The sequence below is a fragment of the Anoplolepis gracilipes genome, chromosome 1 (genome assembly GCF_047496725.1).
Source record: "Anoplolepis gracilipes chromosome 1, ASM4749672v1, whole genome shotgun sequence".
NCBI classification, from domain to species: domain Eukaryota; kingdom Metazoa; phylum Arthropoda; class Insecta; order Hymenoptera; family Formicidae; genus Anoplolepis; species Anoplolepis gracilipes.
The window spans coordinates 3,282,103-3,306,706 of NC_132970.1; the positions used below are offsets into that span (position 1 = coordinate 3,282,103).

General features: G+C 38.7%; 1 protein-coding gene across 12 annotated transcripts in view; it reads right to left on the reverse strand.

The window, feature by feature from the left end:
* The window catches only part of Mam (uncharacterized), a 164,603-nt gene that overhangs the window by 57,565 nt on the left and 82,434 nt on the right, over positions 1-24,604 (reverse strand). For 2 of the 12 annotated variants that reach the window (XM_072896330.1, XM_072896322.1), the window contains exon 1: positions 19,317-24,546. The exons of the other annotated variants lie outside the window; for them this stretch is intronic. In XM_072896330.1, the coding sequence (XP_072752431.1) occupies positions 19,317-19,322 (6 nt within the window). In that variant the 5' untranslated portion in view covers positions 19,323-24,546. Of the gene's footprint in view, positions 1-19,316; positions 24,547-24,604 lie in introns of those variants that run through there. 12 annotated transcript variants of the gene reach the window in all.

A 24,604-nucleotide genomic window follows, 5' to 3' on the forward strand; every position in this document is an offset into this window, starting at 1 on the left:
ATTTATATACCTTAACAAAATTTCTCTTTATTCTTCATTTGTAAATAATTCTTTATATTTGACGAAAAATTACAAAATTAATTTTACGATTTATAAATTTTATGTAAATGTACATTTTTTACGTTATATATATATGATAATTTCACATATTATAGTTTTTAATATAAGTATCTATATATTGTATAAGTAAGAAAAACAATAATAAATTAAATCATATATGTAACTCGTCATTTACGTTGCAGCATAAATTTGAAATTAAAAACTTTTGGTTAGACAATTTGACTTTTTTTAAGACAAGATGTATTTTTATGCATATATTTATGCACTATTATGTATAAAATAATGTTTACACATGTACATGATTAAATTGTAAAATATATATACAAAATGTATTATTACAAAAACATTTTTAGAAATCTTTTTATCATGTAAGTTTACTTGTGCAAGCTGCTTATTTACTATATAAGATCGTAATTTTATCTACAAGATATAAATAATACTAATAATGTAAATATACTACATTCAATAGATAGTCTTAATATTATCCATTATATTATAATAGTTGTAATTTTACATGAAATTTTTTTACAGTGCGCAAACGCCGCTTTAATTTGTGAAACATACACGTCTATAAAGAGTTCCCAAGACGCTAGGTCTCGCCTCAATGTCCGCCACTTGCTTCGTACATAATAGGTAGCATGTTGCGTCATGATTAAGTTGCAAATGAGTCAAGCGTCTAGAATTGGTGTCTTAAATTCGTGTCACGTTATTGTCATTATATTTCTTTACAAATATTTTTATCTCTTCTATTATTGATCATGTAAATAAGGTCCACTTTCCCGTCAAGAAACTTAATTTAGAGTAGTTCATAATAAATGTGTGTCCAACATTTTATTCCAAATTTATTTACCTATTGTCGAAGAAGAGGTTTGACAAATGATATGATGTAATGATCTATTATTTTGATATTGATCAGCCTAAATAACAATGTCTTAAATTAACAGACACAGTAGGTAATCTTAATTATTATTTACTTGAATTTTTACTCCTTTTTTACTGCAAATTTCTCGAGCCTAACGCAAAATGTTTGTACAAGGTTCGTAGTTGAAGGAAAGCTAAAGAAACTTTATTATTTTCTATTTCAGATTTTTTTCCTGTTTTTTTGCGATATAAAAGCATCATTGACGGTGACAAATGGTACATCTTGAGTGGTGGATCTTGGCACTCCTGGCACGTTAGTAATGCCTCGAGATAAGAACGTGTCACTAACCTTGTATGCGAGCGCGTTCGTGTGTACGTGTGTGGGCGGATACACCGGTCTCTATTGAGCGTTACATTTCGTTAACAACGTTCCCGCCAGTCGCGTCGTGACTGTTAACACGACCTAAATATCAGCCGACGAGAATGACGTTTCATGATACGTGGCCACCTTACCCCCCTCTCCCCTACTTTTCGCGCACAAACTCTTTGCTTTGCGTGCACGCACGTGCGTTTATCGCTTCCGCGTTTTCACTTTCGATAAGCCCGCGGGCCCTTGCGCGACTGTATGCAAATAACGGAAGGGGACCGCCAAACTTTGCGGATGTCGCTTTCGGTTTATTTAGAGATAAGCAGATAATACGCATCTGGAAAGAAGTATACGCATTGTTTTCGTACTGATTAATTTGAAACGTGTTGATAAAATATGCAAAAGAGAGAATTTAGAATTATATATTTAAAAAAAGAGAATATGATGGAATTTACAAATATATAAAAAAAAAAAAAAAAAATTGACTACTCGTCTCTCATCTCTTCACATTCAAAAAATTCCTAATTACACAACTCTACCGAGTGCGGAATCGGCACACAAGAATCGTAATCTGTCAACTGATAGGCACTTACCGCTTCTTGTGCAACGATGGGTTTATGTAATCGCCATTTTCCGAATAAGCAATCGCATACAATTTATTCAGATCACTTTCCCTCTTCTTCCCCCCCCCCCCTTGCATGAATCGCAATCGCTGTTTGTAATTATTTTAGTTGAAAAAATTTTTTTTATAAAGCATTTATCTTGATCAATGAAAGAACACTTCCATAATGACATAAAAAAAAGTATTGTAAGACTTCTTGCTGTTTATTTATTGTGAAATCGATTACGCGATTGGATTTTGCGACTTTTCGGCACGACATGTACACGTTTCTGACAAATTTTAGCGGCCGGCAGGCTTTCGCTCGACCGTTGTTAATCATCCGCGGTTCTCTCTCGGCATCACGACAACGCGAAATGATTTAATTTCGGCCGAAAATCCGTACTCTGTCGTGAACAAGTAAAAATGATTCGCAGTATAATGGCATGCGGTATTTCGCAACGATATAGGGATGATTTTTCCCCGCGGTGAATGCGCAACCGATGCGCAAGAGACAGAGAGATCGAGAGAGGAAGCGGGAGAGATCTCCTCGGTGTAGAGGGGCATCCATACGCGATTACAGATGCAATTATGATATTCATCCGTGCAAATGTAAATGCGTCGATGCGATGCGGCTGCCACCGGTTGCAATGGGCGATTCGATGCATCGGCTTTCAAAAGAAAAATGGATTCCCCATTGCGCGCATTATCCGTAATACAGATACACACGCAGGCGCGCGAGCGCGCTTTTGAATAATCGTTATTGTTGTAACTCGTTGCGCACACATTTTGTCGGACGAGCGGTTCAAACTGTCATGCTTGTTTTAAAGAATCACGCGTTTTCAAACCACGTCGGCGTCAGGCGCCACTTTACGCGGTGCTAGTGCTGTCCGTTAGCATATTTCAATAATCAGATGCAATAATGTGGATTTTATATGTATGTGTATGTGTGTAGAATCGTGACGCGTTGAACCGCTTAAAAAATATTCGCGCTGACGGATGGAAATAAATTATAACAGAGAGATAATCGCGCGCTCTTTTTTCGCTAAATTAAGCGAAAAAAATTAACATTTATAAAAAATACAGAAATTTATTCAGATTTGTAAAAATCCCGTTATATTACAAAAAATTCGCCGAATCATAACATTCATAATTGTCTCGAAAAGATGGTATTTTTCAACAGTTATCTAAAACATACATACATACATATATACTGCTAATCTTCCGACACAGTTGCGAGAGCCGAATTATCGGAATGGTATGACCTACTCTAAAGTGTGCATAATGAGATGAGCCGTAGAACAAAGTAATGTATGTAGCGTGTTACAAATATGATGATGTTACACAACGTGGAGCGAAACTTTGCTACGACAATATGTCAACTCGTCGCGCGGCCTCCTAGTTTTCTACGAATCGTTCATCTGCTTTGCGATCAACCGGACCGTTGTCGTATCTTGTATCACCAACAGCGTTTATGTAAACGAAGTCACATAGAGCATACCATGGCAACGCGTTCTCTGATTACGATACGTGTCGTTGATATATATTATACAACAATATAGCGTGACTAAGCGCTATAATAAATAAATGACTTGTTAATAAAACGCTACTTTATATCTTGAGAAAGAATCAAATTAAATCGTTCAGAAAATCCATAGGCAAAATGTAATTTTGCACAGATTTTTCTGGCAAATTTTATATAATTTCTGTTACAATTATATTATCCTATATACTTCGTATCGCGATGTAATTGCATAATTAAAGTTATAGAGGAAAACAATCCAAAATAAATCTACAAGCGCAGAATCTGTTTCTTATATAGCGATATTATATTTATGTCTTCTGAGATCGAAATGTCAGAATCGAAGTAGCATATATACTCACAGAAAAGAAAAAGTCACGTTATTACAGAGAATAATTACAACCAAAGTCTATGGGGGCATATCGTAGTGATCGTCCTATTCCCGTGAGTATCGCATTAATCCAGAGACGTACAAAGGAATAGGTGTGCGATATAATTACAGTGGAATCAGTGCGATTAATAGGGTGTGGCAATGTCCGACACTGAAGTTTATTACAATTTTGTATTATTGATACAACTCCATTACGAAAGTCCTCGGAGAGTTTCAGCACCTTTCGTAGCGGTCGTTATTTTTTATGGTCACCGAAAGCCGCGATCGCAACGAGAGATGGCATTTCTCTCTAATGACATTTTTAATTATTAATTGTTTCCGACAATTACGTAGCCGTAAACCAAAGCAATTTGTGCTACATAAGAATCTTTATTTTTCGACATAAGACTATTACATGAGTGTGTCACAACTGCTGTTATTTCTCTTTCGTCTATGATTTCTTCAATTAACTGAGATTAATGTTCCTTTAACGAACGTTGTATTGTTCGATATCAAGTGCTTTAAAATAAATTCTGTAAGATTGTGTTAAATTCCACCTGAAGTTAAATAAAGAAATAACATTTTGCTTTTTAAATAAAATTTCCAATAATTATGATGGAAATAATAATGCAAAACAAAGAATGTGACATGAATAAAAAACTAAATATTTATGTAATAAATCAATAAAAGATATGCTGAGAAAGATAAAAAAACATAAACATGTGACAAGAGGACAAAGTTGTCTAGTAAATTAAAACAAAGATTTTGATAAGAAACAAATAATGCTGAGAAAGAGAATAAGAATATGGTCCAAAACCGAAACCTGCTGATCGTGAAATGTGCGTCAAGTGGATTGTCAAACGAAACTTTTCGACCTAATTCCTTTTTCCGTAGCCATGCCCTTGGGCGAGTTTATCGTGGCCTACAAAGCGTAAGAAGGTCTCTGTTAAGGTCCGAGAGGAGAAAGATGTACGACGTGAACATTTCATCCGCACGACACGTGGTAAGATAAGGTCGATTAGGAGTCATGTAAGGGTACGTCTCTACGCAAAACCATATTTAGACTCGGCACAAATACGCTGGTTACTTTTGGACGACGAATTGAATGACGTTCGCGAACGTGGGCGGGAAAACTTGTGACTGCCGAAAATCTTGCTTTCTCGGAAATAAATTTATCCGAAAGGTTCGAAAAGCATCACTGTTTGGATGTGATGCGAGAAAAATTTATTTTTTTTTAAATGTAGATTTAATCGAAACACCAATATATCATTGTTATGAACTTTAATGTAGCAATAGCATCTCATAGACAAAATTGTTTTTCCTTTTTATTCACTTAATTATTTCTAGTTTTTGTTAATAAATAAAGTTTTATAAAATATGGTTGCGAATAGTAAATTACTAGTATATAAAACACGAAAATAAAAAATGCATATGAAGTCATAAAACCAAAGATATATTATTTTAATATTCTCACATAATGCACTTTTTATATTTTTCAAGGAAGAAGTTATCAGCCTGTATTTGGATAGATAGAATTGCCTTGTTAAACCTAATAAGTGTTAATTATCTTTTTATATGATATAAATAAATACTTAACGTAAAGAGAAATTTTGTAAATGAATACAATTATTTGAATCAATAACAATGATCAATACTTAACATAAAGAGAAATTTATAAACGAATATAATTATCTGAATCAATGACAATAATGATCAAATAGGTTTCATATAATATATGAAATATATATATATTATATAATATATGATATATTATATCGAATATTTATGTACTAACTTTTATAAAAGGAACATCAAAATAATAACATAAAAAATCTGACGAAAAAACTCATCCGTATTACAGAGAACAGAGAGATATATTATGAATAAAAATACTTAAAAGCTAGCATATCATTTAACGGTGTATTGTTAACGAAAGGATATTTCAAAAATGGATCTGTTAAGACACGAGGTGAGTGAACAAGAAAGCATATGGACGCGGTTCACCGCGATATACGGCACACGAGCCCATCGACATTGTCCCTTGACATGTAAATTCACGTAATTATAATTACAAATTTCACGGAGCCAGACACACTGGAATCACGTGATCGTAACGCGCCTAAGTGCTATAAACGTGATACGCGAAACCTCGCTCGGGTCGATTCGATCTTATCACAACGGTGAAATCGCCGCCTCAGTGACACTCTATATATACCATGTTCGAATTTTCTCTCTCTCTCTCTCTCTCTCTCTCTCTCTCTCTCTCTCTCTCTCTCTCTCTCTCTCTCTCTCTCGGAGGCTACATATCGATCCAGAATTCGCAGCCAACGTTAGTTCGAATCTCTTGAAATTTTCTAACACATATAATTTGTTGATTGATTTGATAAAATTTCATTTAATTACCTTGTCGTTGATTAATTTGAAAACTGCATTTGCGTAAGTATTAAAGAATCGGGTGCATTAAACTGATTAAAAAAATGATAACAATGAAATTAGTAATTAAAAAACAAGTACAAGATTGAAAAAAATGTTAAAAGAGAAAATTTCAAAAATTTGACACCATGTCCTTACATGTTTATTTGTTAGATACTTACAATTAAATACATTAAATAAAAAATTATTTTTTATAGCTGAAAATATACAAAAAATTATCTACTTCCTTTTTAAAAAGTAATAAAAGATTTCGTTCTTTTTTAGTAATTTTCAAATGCATCTACTTGCTTAACACGTAAGAGAAATACAATTTTTCGCGTTTTACTCGTGTCGTATACTTTTTACGATTTCGCATATTATACAACGCTCAACAAGGGATGAACTCTTTTCGCGAGAGATTTCTTATGTCCGCATTAGCTGACTGCATTCATTGTCAACGCCGCGTATCACCTTCGCCACTAAAAAGAAGAGAGAAAAAAAGCGGTATGTGCACTGACTAGGAAGGACTAGTAGATAAAGAGAGAAAGAAAGATAGAAGAAGCGTTACGCAATCTTGTCGTCGTACTTGTCGGTAATTGCTTATTTATTGCGCTGTCACGCGCTCGTCTCTCGTCATCACGCGTATCTACGCCGTTGACAATGTTGTTATCTTTTCAACATTGCATCATTTTTCTATGTGGTTTTAACAAAAAAAAAAATAAATAAAACGATTGCTTCTAAACTTGGCAAAGATAACGAGCAAATTTAGAATTCAGAGTCGATAATAAGAAAAACAATTCTGTAAACAATCGTTCAGAAATTCAAATCCTAAGCTTTATTTCACAGATTTTCCACATATATTTTTTGCTAATAAAACTCATTTAATCATGAAAATACTGATATAAGAAGTATATCACCAGTCATCGAAATATTATTCACGCTTCATCCGATCGATGATACAATTCCTCTCTCAGTCAGCAAACATCAGTAAACATTGATTTCGAATCAGATGCCTATGTACACATAGAGAATCCTCTAGTAAATCATGAATCGTGATATAATCACTTATAGAGAAAATATTACTTGTATAAGATATATATATTTTTTTCTCCTGATTTCGTGCGTAATTTAAAAAAAAATTAAGAAAACATTTGTATTTCTTATTTCTGTGTAATATCTTTTTAATCATATCCTCGCCAATCATAATAACATTATATGTAACACGATGGCAATGCACGCCGATAGTGCGCACGTAATGCTGGAAAAATTCGCGAAATTATTCACTACGTGCGTGGGAAACGTTCACTTGCGACACGCACGCGACAAGTTTCATGTGTAATTCACCATGGTGCATCGTCGATTGCGTGCACATTAACGGTATTAAGCGCTCGAATGTGTCCCCCGTTACTATTGCTTATCCGGGTGTCTCAAACACATCGCGCTGCACGTCTAGTAATGATATAATATCACGTTGCGTTGGCCCCTTTGCAAAATCGCTCGATAGCATGTCGCACGCGTCCGACGACGATCGACTCTATATTTTATCGCCGATCGAAAGATATAAAATCTCAACTAAAAATTATTTATTCCATTATATGTATATTCCATCTTAAATATTCTCAACATTCCTGATCGACTTCTTAAGCAATCCTATATTTTTTTCTTTTATTTACGACTAATTTAATTCATTATAGAGTATATTAAAATTATAGTCAGAAATTAATTCAATATCTTTTGCCTTTCAGTAATTAGATTAAAATTAGTTAACTTTTTCACGTGTGAATTTATGCGGCAAAAGTACAGTGCGATTTTTCAGAGAAAAGGAGAGAAAACGAGAGCAAAGCAGATCAATTGGCTGCAACCGGCGCGTAAGATTGTTACGCGGCGTTTTTCACTTTGACAATAAAACCTGAAACTTGTAAGCTCGAAACACCGACATGCGGGACCAACGAGGTCCGTTGTGAGCTGCGCGAGAACTTTCGTGCAAAATATTTCAGCAGAACCCCAGTGAAACGGCGCAACTCGACGTTCTCTTTCGTCGAGGCGTCTCGAATTGATTATTGAACAAACAATGTGATATCCGCCTCCGATTCTGCTTTCGAAAAGAATGAGAATTTCAATATGTATGACGCTCATAAATATACCAATCGCGATATTATATAAAATTCGTCAAAATTTGGCATCTTTTGTCCAGTGACGTCTAGTGATGGGCGATCTCGATTTGATTTTCAGAAAATCTAAAAAAATCGATTTTTTTCTGTTCGATTCTTATACGAATCGATTCTTTTTGTAGAAAATCGAATTTCGATCTGTTGATATTTGACATTCGTTATTACGTTTAGTGGTATCAGAAGTGGTGCTTTTCACACAGTGTTAGTCACATACACGAATGGAAAATTGAATAAATATAAAAAAAAAAAGTTTTAAAATATTTTTATTCTTTTTTTAAATATTTTTGAGTGTCTCCGAAACTAATGTCAAATAATTTTATAAATCAAATTATTTTAAAGTAAAACATAATTTACTATAGTTATGCAAATATAATCCATCTTACAAAATTATGACTTTTTAGTTTTTGTTATGTAGTTTTGATTTTTTAGATCGATTTTTAGGAAATCGATTCTTTTGGTCCGATTTTTTTAGTAAATCGATCTCAGCTACTTCGATTCAAGATCGATTCAAGATCAATTCAAAAATCGATTCTTTCTAAAAAATCGCCCATCACTAATGACGTCCTAGTTATGATAGAAAAATACAGAAAAGACCCAATTCGAATGCAAGAGTTTTATTTATTAGCGAAAAAGAGACACGATTGCGTTATTTATATCGTTTTAATTTTTGTCTCGATACACATAAGTACACTCTTTCATGGATCCGAAAAGTTTAATGTAATAGGTTTATAATATATGCGCATATCATTACCGTAATTTGAGATCTTCGGCAACAGAAAATCGAGGGATGTGTGTAAACATAAATTTTATGTTAAAATAATCAATCGATAAATTAATAATATTCGTTGAATATTTGGAGATAATTGTTATAAAACAAAATATATTAAGCATAACTGGGCATATTATTATGCCAATTGACACAGCACTGTTTGAATGTCTGTGATCTTTGCTATTCGTAACAATTCGCCGACGAACGTTTCCCTTCGAACATTAAACTTTTCATCGAAACGTTTGATTCGCGTTATAAGCGTACACACCTACAAGGGGAGAAGGACGCTTAATTATTCACGATGATCCTTTATTCATACTTGCTATTCCGTAAAGCAGAAGAGCTTAATTAAAAACAGTGTCGGTGACGCACATCCTGCGAAATTTGTGTGGAAAAACGGCAAGCAACCTTCTACTTTATAAACAATATTAGAATATAAATTATTTCGTGAAAATTTTCCATTTAGAAAGAGATTGACTACCTTTAACAAACGAATTCTTTTACTCTTTTAGGTTTCAAAAATAAAATACAATATCGTAGAGTAATTTCTTCAGCTCTGCAAGTTATAATATAATTTTATTATGGTAGGCGGACGTCATTTAGCGAATTCTATACTATGTGCTTTCCTTATTCAATGTCCGTGTTATCAACATTTACGCAAATAGTAACTATCTTTCCGGAAGTTTGCCAATGTTTAATTCAACGACAAGTCGCTTACGTTACTTGTGCTATGTCACGTGACATAGTTTCAATATACTTTGTCCGCTAGTAAAGGACGGCCAGTCGCTTTCCAGGAAAGAAACGGAAGCGCCCACATACTCGTTGCGACACCCTGTACAATCCGTCAACGCGCGGATACGAACGAAGAGTCGAACGAGTGTAGGGCATCGACTTTTGGGACGCGTTACTGCCAGATGTGTATCGATCCCTTCGACCTCCTTCGCCCTCTACGACTGATTTTCGCTCGTGTTGAAAAAGAACGTTTACATTCGCACGTCAAGGGTGCATTAAAATTGACGCGTGCGCGCAAGATGGAAAAAGTGGGGGAATGATCCGGACGTAAAAGAGGATGGAATCATCGATTCGATCTCGGTGAACTTAACCCGCGAGAACCAACTTCCCTAGCGAGAGTTGTCTTTAAGTCTTTGTCACACGTCTCGTGAAAAGTTTTCGAAACGATCGATACGCAGACAGCTCCAAGTCGACTGTCGTGTCTTGTCTCTCTCTGTCTCTCTCTCTATCCAAAGCAAAAAGTATCTTGCTTTATTTATTTCGATTGCGCGTTAATATATATGTAGCAGTGTCAACGATATTTAGAAAAATAATAGGGTACGGTACATAATTTACAAATGTGACATACTGATGAGTTCTTATATATATGTATATATATTATATAACTGAATTTATGTGAAATTGACACGCATTCCTGCACGATAATTACACAAGTTATTGTACATACATGAAGCTTATACCGTTTATTGTGAAATGTGATACGATATACGAATAAGTCTACAGTTAACGCACACGTGTCGTTTTCGAAACACGTTTTAATCCATCGCTGGGATATCGGCAGTCTCGACAATAATTCACAATTCGGTTCCGGAGATCCTATCAAATTTTCTCATCGTCAAAGCGAAGGCGTCTCCACGGAACGAGGAAGCGCATCAGAGCACCACGCGGAGCTTTATTAACTCCCCGTGATTTACAGCTGCCCTCACGGGTGATACGTTTTTCCTTCGCTCAAAATGAGCGCGCGCGAGTTGCGATTTAATTGCAAAAGAGTACGGACAGCGGCGTGTATGATTTACAGCCGTTCCCCGTTACGGCGTCGTTCCCGATACAGCTCGTTACGAATCCTCCATATTACCATTTATAATGCACGTTTCGAGAGATTACGTGTGGTTCTTGATCGGAGATAAAAATTAAGAAAGAACGATATCTTTGTAATATAAAAATAATCAAACGGAAATACAGAAGCATCCAGGTAAAATATTGAATCATAGATTAAATGGATGTTATTTTGGGGGAACTTAATATAATCTTAATATAATTGATATTTAACTTAATATAATTGATAAACTGACTTCGCTAGAAAGAAAACGAAGACCAATAAATCACGAATGGAAATGAATATTTTCTAAAAATAACGTCTATATTATTTTCTTGTTCGATTTATTATTACAGAATGTAGGTAACGCCGGTTAAGCCGCATCGGGGTAGTCGAGAAAGAAATACAAGAATATACCTAGTGATACGATATTATCGATTAAGTATTACGGAAGCCGTACTAAAGATATAACTCGACCAGACAACACTACGTGTGTACCTATAATTATTATTGTCTTACGATGACGCAAACAATCCAAGTCGCAAGCTTGATTATCGATTTTGAAACTTGTCACGTCTTGTATTTCAAAAGCAATACGCAATAGCAAACATTTCTTGAATTTTTCCACCTATAGGTTGTGTGTTGTTTCATATATTATAATAATTTTTCTCCAAAGGGGTATTATTCTGTATAGCATTTATTATCTTCTTAATTAAAATCTATTCAGTTACAATTAAAAATCTATGTAATTTTCAAACCGTTTAAAATCGTCGCCTTTTCTTTAAAAATCAATAGCGGATCATTAGTAAGAATCCCGAAGGATCCTCAAGCACAACAAAGTCTATCAAAGAGAATCGCGCGTCGCGACTGTTAACGCATCTTGGAGAATCGTCAGGTGGTGGTCCGAGAAAAGGATCGACGAGCCGCGAATTCGCAAACTCGATCGTCGGTCTCCCCCCATCGTGCCGAATAGATCCTTGTGAAACGTAAGCGAGCGATTCATACAGATTTGGACTATACGTAGCCGAACGCGCGCGAGTTCAGGCCAAAGTCTAACAGACATGACACACCTCCGACCTTCCTATCGATCTGCGGCCGGAGGTTTTACGCGTCCTCCACCCTCCACAAGCTCGACGACCCTCTTCCCGCCCTCTCTCTTTTTCTTTGTCCTTCTCTCTCTCTCTCTCTCTTTCTCTCTCTCGTTCTCTCTGTTCTGTCTCTCTTTCTCTACCCCTTGCTCTGAACCGTATAACCCTCCTTCGCCGCCTCTCTCTTCCTTCTACTCTCGATGCTCAAGTCCTGGCAAGAAGGAAAGACGAACCTGCTTGCCGAGCCCCTCACCATGAGAACGAGTTTCTCGTCCACCACCTCTCCCTCCTCCTTCGCCCCTTTCTCCACCAGCAACCACCTCTTCCACCTCGTTCTCGGTACTCCCGCGCCCTCGCAACCCGTTTCTATCGCACCCCTCGTCACCTACGAGTTCACGAAGGGGAGAGAAAAAGGAGATGGAGCGGTGCGGAGAGAAAGAGAGCTAATAATGCGTCTTTACGACTCCGCGCTTTCGCAACACAGCCACGCCAACTATGCGCATCGCACCGCGGCCGCTCTCGATTTGATTTAAAGACGAGCTGTCACTTTAGCGCTCCGCGTGCGAACTGAGATATCGTTCAGTGGCCCGTGAGATCGATGCATTTCGTGAAAATATTGTATGATTTCTCTCAAGATTTAGTGTCGTATAAAAAGATTATAATCGTCATTATTTTAATAAGTTCAAATGTCAAAGTGTGCGCAGAATTTAAAATCATTTACAAAATTTTGTTGAATGTTTACACATTTTTGAATCACAATAAATTTACTAATACAGAAAAAAATTGGAAAATGATTTATATTATATTATTCCATAATTTTTATTATAAAGTCAAATATATATTGCATTGGCATGTAAAAATTTTAAGCCAAGCACAATTTTTAATACATATTTATTATGCGATAATCGCTAAAAAAAACTCGTATATAAACAAAATGCGTTTATTTGTATTTTAATCAAATAAGCTTTACAAAATTTTAATAATTTAAATATGTGCTTTATTTTTTCACAATGTTTTATTATGAACAGTGCAAAAACATCGCGCCAAATATTTTTATATGCATAACGCAAAATAATATTTTTTTAAAATAATAAAAAAAAGTAGAGTAAACTTTTTTAAATTTATTATTTTGTTGCCACGTCTTTAGAAGTAATCAACGACTACACATTGGTCCAATTAAATTAGAAATTTGATATTGTAAATTTTGCCAGTTTGCATCTTGTCATAATTCTGTCTTATTTCAGTGTTTTTTCTTTTTTATTTTCCGAAGTCATTATCTTATTGGAAAATTCAACACAGTACTTTTTAATTGCCTCATCGTTGTACTGCAATGATTGCTCTCTCAAAGGCAAGACAACAAAGTAAGTTTAAAAAAGTTAAATTAAGTTTAAAAAAAAGTTTACATTTTCTGTTATTTTTTAAAAATATTTTTGTGTTATACATATAAAAATATTTGGCGCAACTAATACTTTTAATAAATATTATAATACTTTTGCACTGTATATAATAAAATATTGTGAAAAAATAAATAATAAAAGTATTCAAAGATATTAAAAGTTTGTAAAGCTTATATATATATATATATATATATATATATATATATATATATATATATATATATATATAGAGAGAGAGAGAGAGAGAGAGAGAGAAAGAGAGAAATATGTGAAAAGATGAATGAATTTTATATTGCCACTAAAATTATATATACCAACAAATATTCTTGATTAATTCTTTTCATTTTATATTTCCTACATTTGAACAAAATCACTTATACCTATATAAAATATAAATTAAATGCATATCTCTTATTTTGTTTCGATGCCTAACATGTTCCTTTTAAAAACTACTTCGTCAAAAGCATTCGATATTATTGCGATTAAAATTTAAATAACAATTTCCGATAAACATTCCGCCCATGAGAGTTCGAGAGATTCAAAGGAGAGGAGCGATAATTCCGAGGCCTTCTGTATAAATAAGCGTACGGCGACGATGCATGCGCGGAAGATGTGCGCAAATAATGAATTCAGTCGATCTCCGTGAAAGTGGGAACTATCGCGAAAGCCGTCAAGGAGGTGCACGATCGCCTCTTTCTTCTCTCCCGCTCCTTCCCTCGAAATATCTCTCCGTTACCGGACGAGAGCGAGAGCGAGCGGCATGGCCAAAGTCCAGAAAACTGAAACCAGAAATTCTCGCACGCGCGCGCACGCGGGTGGGCGGTATTTCTGGACATGGGCGCGCGAGAATTCATGGCCGGAACGACTTTTCGTCACGCTGGAAATTAGTTGAGAAACGCGGAGGTTTGTCGCGTCGTAAACTGTGCGCGCGAGCACTTCGCGTGGCGAATTGCGCACTGGTGCACAACAGTCCCTTTTCTATCATTTCTCCACGAAAGATGAAAGAAATAAAAAGCTACGCGTTTGTTCCAACTAAATCAAAATATATAATTTTTCAATAATACAGGCCGACTAACTTTGACTTTTCCTCTGACCCTAAGACCTGTATAGATGATTCTAAAGATTTTTTACAATCAAAATCAAATCCAATTGTCCAAACTGCTCTAAGACGTCAAGTTTCTGAGACCTATCCTAATCTAAAGGTATGAAAAGAAGCATTTCTTGTCATTTTAAATTAGAATAAATGAAACAAAAAGTAATAGGCTACGTTGATCTATCTTGGCAGCTATAGTTTCCCAGACATTTAAAATGTTTATATGTATATAAAAAAATATATATATATATATAAATTAAATTATTAAATATATATTAAAATGTTTAGACGTATAAAAAATACGTATAAAAAAACATTTAAAATTATATTTTTTGCAGAAAATCTTCGGAATCACCTATACAGGTTTGTGGAGATCAAAATTAATGTCGACCTTGTAATTTGTGTGACTCTTCTAAGTATGAATACCGGTATTTACGTCAAACAGAAAAACTAAGAAACGTGCATTCCTAATAATCTGCATAATATTCTCTGAGAATTGTAGAATTGATTAGAAGGTATAGAATTGTGATAAAAAGTAAAAAATGAAGAGTGATATAATTGTGCGAAAAAAAAACCAGAAAAAACCAACACATACTGTCGTGCTTGCGAGGAGCATGAAATAGGAAAAAAGAATGTGTTCGCAGGAAAAAAGAAGAAAGAGCGCTGTAGCGATAGCATTAATGTGCGCGAGTCACGAATCATGATTATTTCGGATAGCTCCTCTCTCTCTTTCCCTTCCCGTCACTGCATCGACCATCTTCGTTCTTCGATACGCAGGCTAAATATATCTTTTCAGACACCAACGGAAGACTATCGACAGAATCGCAGAGAGAAAGAGAGATCGCGAAACATTGGATTGCCGTTTAAAGTGTACCCAAGGTCATCGGGCGAGTATTTTTGTGATCCAAATCGAGAATTTCGAAGACACGCGCTTTATTTCAAAAACGTGTACACGTGGAATCAAGACAAATCGTTGTGACGTAATACCCCGTGACGATTGACGTAAATCTGTATAGGCCTCGCACCGCCCAAAATCGATCGCAGAATAGCACACGATTGGACGTTATAATCAGAGTCGAAAAATGATTAACAGAAATGCGCGATTTCAGCTTTCTTGGCAATTCTGACCAAACGGAAGATGTAATAATAAATAATATCGATAATAGCGCGATGATCTGGACGTGGTTTCAACTCTAAAGTATCCATTCGTCGCCAAAGTAAATTTATCGCGGTTAACCAGTGGATCCGTTGCTTGTTTGGCAACACGCTCTATTTCTGTTGTTTAGTAATGATCCTGTTCCGAATGATAGTCGATTGTCTTATCTCCTTCGATGCAAAATATAATAACCAATAAAGTACGGAAATTTAATTTAGCTGTGAAAATAGTCAATGGTTACAATTTATTGAAAATTTTATTAAAAACCACACTCAAAAAAATAGTCTTGCAATTATAGCAAAAATGTTTTGGGTGCGAAAAATTAACTGAGGTAAATAAATGATTAATAAATACTGTGAAATACCGCATATTTTTTTGTACTTAATCAATTTAAATAACATAGAGACAGAATTTATATCTGTACTATTAGTGTAATTTAGACAGAAAATTTTTCTCTGATGTTTATCTTGTTAAGGACAATTATATTTTTGATTAATATTTGGCAATGGAATCTAAATTTTCTAGAGGTATTGCTAGAATATTGCCGCTATAAATTCTATACGTGACAAACAATATTCTAACAGATACAAAAAGTAGCGACAAATTTTAATTGTGACATCTAAAAATCTATCTAACAAGTAGGAAAATATTTTTTTGAATGCATATAATTTTTTTTCAAATTTTAATACAAATATCCAATTAATCTCAATCAAATCTGCGCGATGACAGTGTAAAAATTTTGTATCGATATATGATTCAAGCTATTTGCGATATTAAAAAAAAGACCTCCAAGGATGACCCGAAATTTCATGTCAAACACTCGCGTCGTCGTTCGAGCAGAACGTGACCAAGACAAATAGATACGCACCGACTTTTCTCAATGTCATTACGCGTCGAACGCGAATTGTCCTCGTTATCGCGCTCCTGACATCGCCGATAACGACCGAGCGTGAATGTACGACGCTGCTAGCTGCAGCATCGGCATCCGATCGTCGATAGAGCGAGATCCGCGCGCCCGAAGACGCGTCGCGCGACGACCGGAGAGGAAAGGGCCTCTCCCTCGCTCGCTCCGTTCCATCTCCTCTGCCGGCTCGTTTGTTTCCGCCGGTGGCTTCGGTACGACTCGGCGTAGCGCGCGCGGCGCGTAATCAAGTGGTATAAATAATTCCGACTTGCAGCCATGAGCCGACCGTCCGTGCGAGGCTTAATCCCTTGTTATGACACGCCAGAAAACGGGATGCCGCGTCATTGCGCGTAAACTGCAAACTATCCATCCCCTGTCATTTCGCCCACAAATTTAACTTAATTCGCGCGTCCAAATATGATTTTTTTCGACCCGAGATTCGATTGTGGTAAAATTCGAAAACTGATCGATTCTAAAATTTATCGCTGAAAGATATATTTGGAGCAACGTAATTTCAATCGTGCGCGATGTAAAAGTACATGTGAGCCGCGTACAACTTTTGTTAAAATTTAACACTTGACTGTAATAGTATTGGTTTAGTTTTCTCATTGAAAATTTAAGAATAATATAAAATGAGAAATCTTTCTCAATGAATATTGTAATATAGATTGACCGGAAAGAGAAGAGCTAGTTTTCTACAGATAATAGTTATGAACTAGAACCCAGCAAGCAACACTGAAAGCACAGTTACGTTAATATCGCTAGACTAATTTTGACTCGGTGAAACGCGGAAGATAACGGAATGCGCCTAAGAGATTTTCACGTTGCGTTTTTACTCAGAATTCCATTAGCATTCGCAAAGTTCTAACACAGTAATACATATAATGAATGATATGCATTATTAATATATTAAATGTCAATAAAAAAATTACATTTTATAATGACATTCACAAATACCGACTTATTGCGATACGATTTTTTTTTTTTATATTCTGTAGGTCTGACTTTAAAGTATATATCAATATTTTCTTACTACGATACGAACACCTGTATATCGCGAATTTTACGAAGGTCGTCAACGAGAGACAAATCAGCGAGGAAGCAACGACGGTTGCGATCGTAGAAGGCTGTGGAAAGAAAATACCGGAGGACGCAGGAACGGTACGGTACGGTACGGTACGGTACGATACGGTACGGTACGGTACGGCATATGCCGCCGTGTACGACTCGCCGATTCTGTCGACTAACGCCCCGGATCGCGAACCGGTGATTAGTGCAACGGAACCGGTGCATCAGGGACAGAGGGAGAGCGCGCGGAATGTCCGCGAGCCGCGCGCAATGGGATGCCCCTATTATCGGTCGTCCGACCGCCAGAATGCCGTTAGATACACGGCGGTCAATCTATTGTCCTCTACGTGTGCGCATGCAGCTCTCCCCGGGGCGTTCCCGCGAGCAAGAGATTCGCATTTGGCGGCCGAAAACCAGCAACGCCAAGTTTAACCGGGCGACCAACGAAATTAGTTCTCTTTCGTTGCGCGAGAAAGACCTGTGGGCTCCTCAAACTCGCATTATTTGTTTCGACGGTCTCATTATCAAATTTACAATATCGCGCTTAAACATCCGGCCAATCCCGTTAAAACGTGCCGATTTCTTAACGTTGTAAAAAACGCAACAACGCGCGGAATGCCATTTTTCTAAATCCTTAATTTTGCTTAATTGTGATTTTAATATGCCTACAGTAATTTTTGCGCAACGTTACAAAAAGATTATCTAATTAAATACAGCTTCGTAAAAAGGAAATTTCAATTAGCTTGAAAAAAATAAGAAATAAAAATTGGAAAATACAAGTGACAGAATTGAAGTTAATATTTATAGTAACGATGAGTAAATATCATTTTTTCTTAGCTTCAATTTGTTCGATCCAACGCTCTCGATCGCCAGGAAATGATTGATCCCGTATCGTCCCCGCCGCGGCACTTTCTTCGATTCGCGCAAATTTTCAGATTTAATTCATTAGCTATTCGCTATTATAAATCAATGAAGTATTAGGCGAGATAATAAAAGCAATCGAGCGTGATGCGTAAACAAATATATCACACTCGATAGAGAACCCTCTTGAATGTCGGAGCGTAATTTTCAAAATAGCAATGTTACAACAATGAATAAATGCTCGTCGAAATAACAAACGTCTCTTCCTCTCTCTTGCCATTCAGCTGGGAGGAGTCGCGCGCGCGGTGTTGCAATGCAAACTTACGGTACGGATGCACCTGTATGTTATGCTCCGAGAGACACAAGGCGCGATTTCAATACGGGGACAGCGGGGGCCTCTCTCTGTACAGTGCGTAATACAGTTACGACGGTCAGCAGTTTCCGGTTTCTTTGTATCTGTGAAAGCGGAAGACGTACAGGAAACGGACGCGAGAACTCGAAATTTCGCAAATCTTTAACACGTGTCTTCTTCTTACTATCGTAAATATTCATTCTAATCAGAACGCTTGACGTAATATTTCCTGTTCATGTATTTAAAAACAAATATTAAGCGACAAAGATAGACATAAGGCGGTAACGAATCAGCATTGATATACATGGTACGAGGCTTTGATTCGAGAGCTACAATTATCTACATGATCTTTCTTATTTATTTATTTATCGATATATTCATAACGCGTTACATATTCTAAAGAAATTTTGATATTTAAAATGCAAAGGCAAACACATACCATCATTCCAGGTAGTCTAATGTGGCACGAACGACGTGGTAGAAGAAAAATTTCTTTTCATAGAGAGGCCACCCGGGCCTGAGGCCCTGGCTGAGGGGGGCCTACCATGCCCCTCCAGATTCTGCGTTCTCTGTGTCGTTGTATCAACGCAGCAGATTTTGCCTTCAAAACGTTCGTCAAAACACTTTTTCGTAGTGATTGTAGATATCAACGAAACTTGAATGTCATCTTTCTTTTACTCGTTTACAACGATACGCGTCATCGTCCTCTCTCGATACCCCGTGTTGTCGCGACGTCCAATCTCCGTTAAATATTTTCAAATAATCGCAAACCGCGAATGGCTATTAAGAAGTCAATGTTATTCACGAGGAAAACGTACATTCACACAACGCACAATACACTTGTCCGAGTTGCGCTCGCGCATTTAATTCGATTATACCGTTATCTCGATGGCATCGAATGAGAACTAAGCACCACGCGCGACCCGCGGAAAAGTGCGATAAACTGCACCGGAGAGCCTTTACTTAATTAATGTCCGTGCACTCGTTGCCGTTGAATGTCACTCGAGCCTTCCGTAACTTTGTTCACGCTCTCAGAACGTATGCAGAGTCAATTTCCTATCGATCATTCGTCAAATGTATATAATGCCCACAATCTAACAATTTGACTAGCTATCATCGTCGATAACGTATTAACGTATCAACGTTATTTCCATATGTGCGTCTCAGAGAATTCTTTTCGTCGCTCGGTTTATCGCTTTCTCACTCAAGTCACCGATTCTCTCTCATCGAGAGAACACTACACTTCTTTCGACCTTGCGTGCGTGCGTGCGTGCGTGCGTGCGTGCGTGCGTGCGTGTATGTGTGTGTATACGACGCGTATCGTCCACTAACTATTCCCTGACCTCTGCACTCGAGTTCTCACACAGAGTCGGCGACTTCGTTGACAGCGAATATGTATCGACGATAACACACCGGCTGTGAAAAGCAATTGACGCGACGCGATTGTTTAAGCGTCTCTGCAACGTGCGAAACACACCGAGTCTCGCACTTTAATAATTTTTCGAAAAACAATTTGTTACACAAAAACTCTTTTGATACAAATTTACATTTTCTAGAAAAAAATGACAGTTTGCCACTGTTTTTGAAGAATACTTTTCATAAAAACAGTCTTGACGACGTCACGCACAATTCTCGTCCTTGTAACAACATATCTGGCAAGAAAGACGCGCGAGGCTTCCTATTGACGCTTGCGCTATCACCTCGTATCGCACGCTCCACACACGGCGACGCGTTTTCGTTCGAGAAAACGATCCCTCGACGTGGTCTCTCTCGGTCTACGAATGAGCGTGGGAACGGATGAACGCAGAACGAAGAAAATCGCGACGAAACGCGACCGCGCGCTTCGATTTTCTCTCGTAAATCGTCAACAGGTGGTTTTCTGAACGGCGACGCGGAATACGCGGCGCGGATTCTCGGTTCTCGCACGACGTCACGCGTGGGCTTCTCGCGCGCTCCGCCGAACAGCTGATCGCTCGCACGTCAACGTCAACTCTCCTGGCGGAGTAGAAAGCCACCACCGTCACCGCGATACCAGAAAGTGTTGACGATTCACGTTCGTAAGTTCTCTCTCTCTCTCTCTCTCTCTCTCTCTCACTTCACCGCCGAGAGAATCGTCGTTGATTACAATCACCGCTCGTCGCACAGTACGAAACGCGACGAACTGTTATATCGGCCTCGCATTCTTGTCTGCCCTCCCCTCTGTCGTCGATGTTTCGTTCGTTCGTCGGTGTTCGCGCCTACCTTAGTCTCGCGAGACTATTTTCGTCTCACGATGGAAGGAACGACGCGTTTAAGCACGCGTTGCTTCCCCTTCTATCGTGGGCTCCGCTCTTTCCGTTTCCTGCCTTCTTCTCACGCGTCCTCTTCTTTCCCGCCTTTCATCGCCCCAACGTGTGTGTTGTCCCGTTCGTGTTTTTCTCGCGCGCTTCGCTCGTACGACTCTCCTCGTCGTTGTCGTTGTCGTCCTCGTCGTCGTCGTCCTTCTCTCCGTTGCCCCTTTGCTCACTCGGTTTACAGTACAGAGATCGCGCGCGTCTCCCCCCTCGCAGCAGACGCACAGCAGAAGGAGGATGAGACGGAGGTAGGCGACCGGATTCTTTCATACGCAAACATCGGTTGACGACTCTCGTCGTGCGGCGTCTCGGCCCCTCGACATCCAACGAGCGAATAAGATAATCGCTACGTCCCTTTAACGAAACGAGGAAAACGCAAGCACTACGGTATCAGCCGTCTATAATCCGTCAAGGAGCACTTGTGCATTCCGTCCACTTCGAATCACGGCACAAATGCCAGAGCGAGAGAGGAAATCGTCGAGAGGGATAACGTCGTTTACGGTTGTTAATCTTGCTGTCGCTCTGTCTCTCTTTCCTCGTTTTCTAACTCTTATCTCGGCTGTAGCGATACACGTGCGAGGCTGACCGCGAGGAAAGAAAAAGCTCGCACGAGAAAAAACGGGAAGAACGTTCCGCCGATTATTATCCGCAGAATTATCGCCGATGTTAATTTCGATAGGTCGAGAGAGAGACTTGGCGAACGTTTCGCAAACTGAAGCGCACTGAGAAGGGAAGAGAGGAGTGCAAGGACCTTGGGTGCTCGCCCTGTCGAAGACCGCGAGCGATTGACTCCCGCGCGTCCCGGCCTCTTCGTGGCCGCGGCACGCGTGAGAGAGGAACACGGGAGGGGATTCCCGCGGGAGAGGGGGAGGGTGAAAGCGGCGACGAACACGGCAGTAGGGCCAGGAGGGCGCGCGTGAGAGAGAGAGAAAAGGGAGAATGGATGGGGTGGGCAAGGAAAGAGAGAGAGAGAGAGGGGGGTGCAGTGGCAGCAGGGTGAGTGACGACGGGGGTGGCAGGGAGGAGGCGGTGAGTATGGCGCGTGCCACTACACGCTAGCAGGTGAAGTGCGCGTGCCCAGAAATCTCTATATCTCCCTCCCCCTCTCCGCGTTTCCGTTTTCTTCCACCGCGCGTTTCGTCGTTTACTCTTTCTTCTCGTCCCTTTTTTTTTTTTTTCAGTCAATCTTTTGTTCCTTCGTTTTTTCCTTATCCTTTCGCTCCGTTTTTCACCTGTTTTCCGTATTTCAAAAAATCATTCTTCTTGTCCTCTCTTTAATCTTAGATTTATCTCTTTTCATTTTCAATATTATCTGGCGATGGACGCATTCGCGTTGCATTATTCTCGTTGCTTTAAAACTTCACTTTCGTTAGACTCAGGTGAAGCGATGACTTTACGTCGTAGGAAGATTCCGTTTCGTAGTTTTCCCGCGCGTGTCAACTAAGCTTGTCATGCGAGTACAATGACGTTGCGTTGACCACGACGTACCGGCATGATCATTCGAAATCGATTCGCTCGATTGAGAGATCTGCGCATTCATAATATTTACGTTGCACGATCAGGTTATTCTCGTAGCGTCGATAAGAGTTGCTAACGAAAGCCCCGGTAGCGATAAGTACATGGTCAAGTTATTGCGACAAATTTAAACATTCTAACGTCGTAACGTTCGCGAACGATCTTGCCACGTCTAATACTTTGCTTTCGTTCATATTTTTCTCTCGAATATTTGAAAAAAAAACAAACAAAAAAAAAAAAAAAAAAAAAAAAAAATAACACACCTTGTCAAAGTTTTACCGATGATTACATCACGTTTCAGATTCGAAAACTGTCAGATTATTTTATCAGAGGTTTATTTCACGCGCGATGCCAATAACCTTCAATTAAGTTTTGTCATAACAATCCATTCGTCAGAGTTCACCGAAGTCAGTGTTATCTGAAGAGGATATACCGTCGACGTTAACGAATATTCACTGCAATTGGTCAAAACTAGTACACCGACACGATTCTCATCAAATATTTTCGCTCGTGCTTCCGTAAATTTCGCTACTATCTCTTCCACGTGATTGCATATTTCGCGAAGGGGACGAGAGTTCGAAATTGTCGAGCTACAGAATTGCATATCTCGCGTCTCGCCGGGAATGCCCTTCGCGTCGTACGTATGGCTGTCCTCGCGCTACGCACGTGGTAAGACCAGGAGACGTGGAGCGACAACGGTCCCCCCAATACAGAGAACCTGACGTCCCGAGAAGTCGTCAGCCACTGACTACGTGCGTCGCGACCGACCGCTGGGAGGCCCTGGGCTACTCTCTCGCGGGGAGGCACGCGAGACACGTCGTCGGCTACGTTCGGTCGAGCTCGACTCGGCTCGTCCTCTCTCAGACCGATTCGAGGCACTTCGACACGGAGACTCCGCCGCGCCGCGCCTCGCCTCGCCTCGCCTCGCCTAGCCTCACTCGTTCTGATCTGCAGCCGAGGCCGCCGGCTGTCTGTCCGATGCCACCCGACACTACGACTTCTAGAACGAACCTTATAGACCCCGTCCCTCTCCACCCCGGGACTCTCCTCCTCGCTTCAACTACCGTGGGTGTACCGTAACTGCGTACGACCGGTGTATATCGCTCTGATAGTACACGCTGCGAAACAGTTGGTATACCAGGAACGCTGTTTTAATCACTTAAGTTGTCGTTATCGTGTCCCTTCTTAATATCGCTTAGGTGCGATAATTTCTTTGTTAATTTCAATGTTATAGAAACGATGTTTTTAATTTTAAAAACGACCTAATCGTCAAGTAAAAATCAAAATTATTACATTAATCGTTTCCTCGCACCCCTCAGATTCTTTAAAGTAATGTTTATCAAAGGAATAATTTTTTTTGACAACCATAGGAAATTTCCTATTATATAATTAATTAATTAATCCCCCGATGTAATTATTTCAGAAGAATCTAATAATAGATATTTAAGCAATATCACTCTTTTTTTTTCATCGCATCTTTCAGATTATTCGCAATAATGTTTATCAAATTAATAATTACTTTGATAACCATGTAATTGATTAAGCTCAATGCGATTATTTTCAAAAAAACTTAAAAATAGATATTTAATGGAAATTAACGCAACACCGTCTTGACAAAAATTCTTGAGAGAGACCTGCATGAAGAGAGTTAAGAATGAAGAAAAAAAGAAGAAAGAGAACACACGGGCGGGAAATGGCATAGTCGCAAGAGCGACTTAAAGGCCTCCCGCGCAGCTGACCGCGCCGAAGCTTTTACACAGGCGCATTCGCGCGACACGTCGCCGTCGCCCGTATATACTCCCAACAACCTCCTCCACTTGGCCGTTGCGTCATCGCGCGGCTTCGCAGTACGCCGGGGCCGGGGCCGGGGCCGGGATTC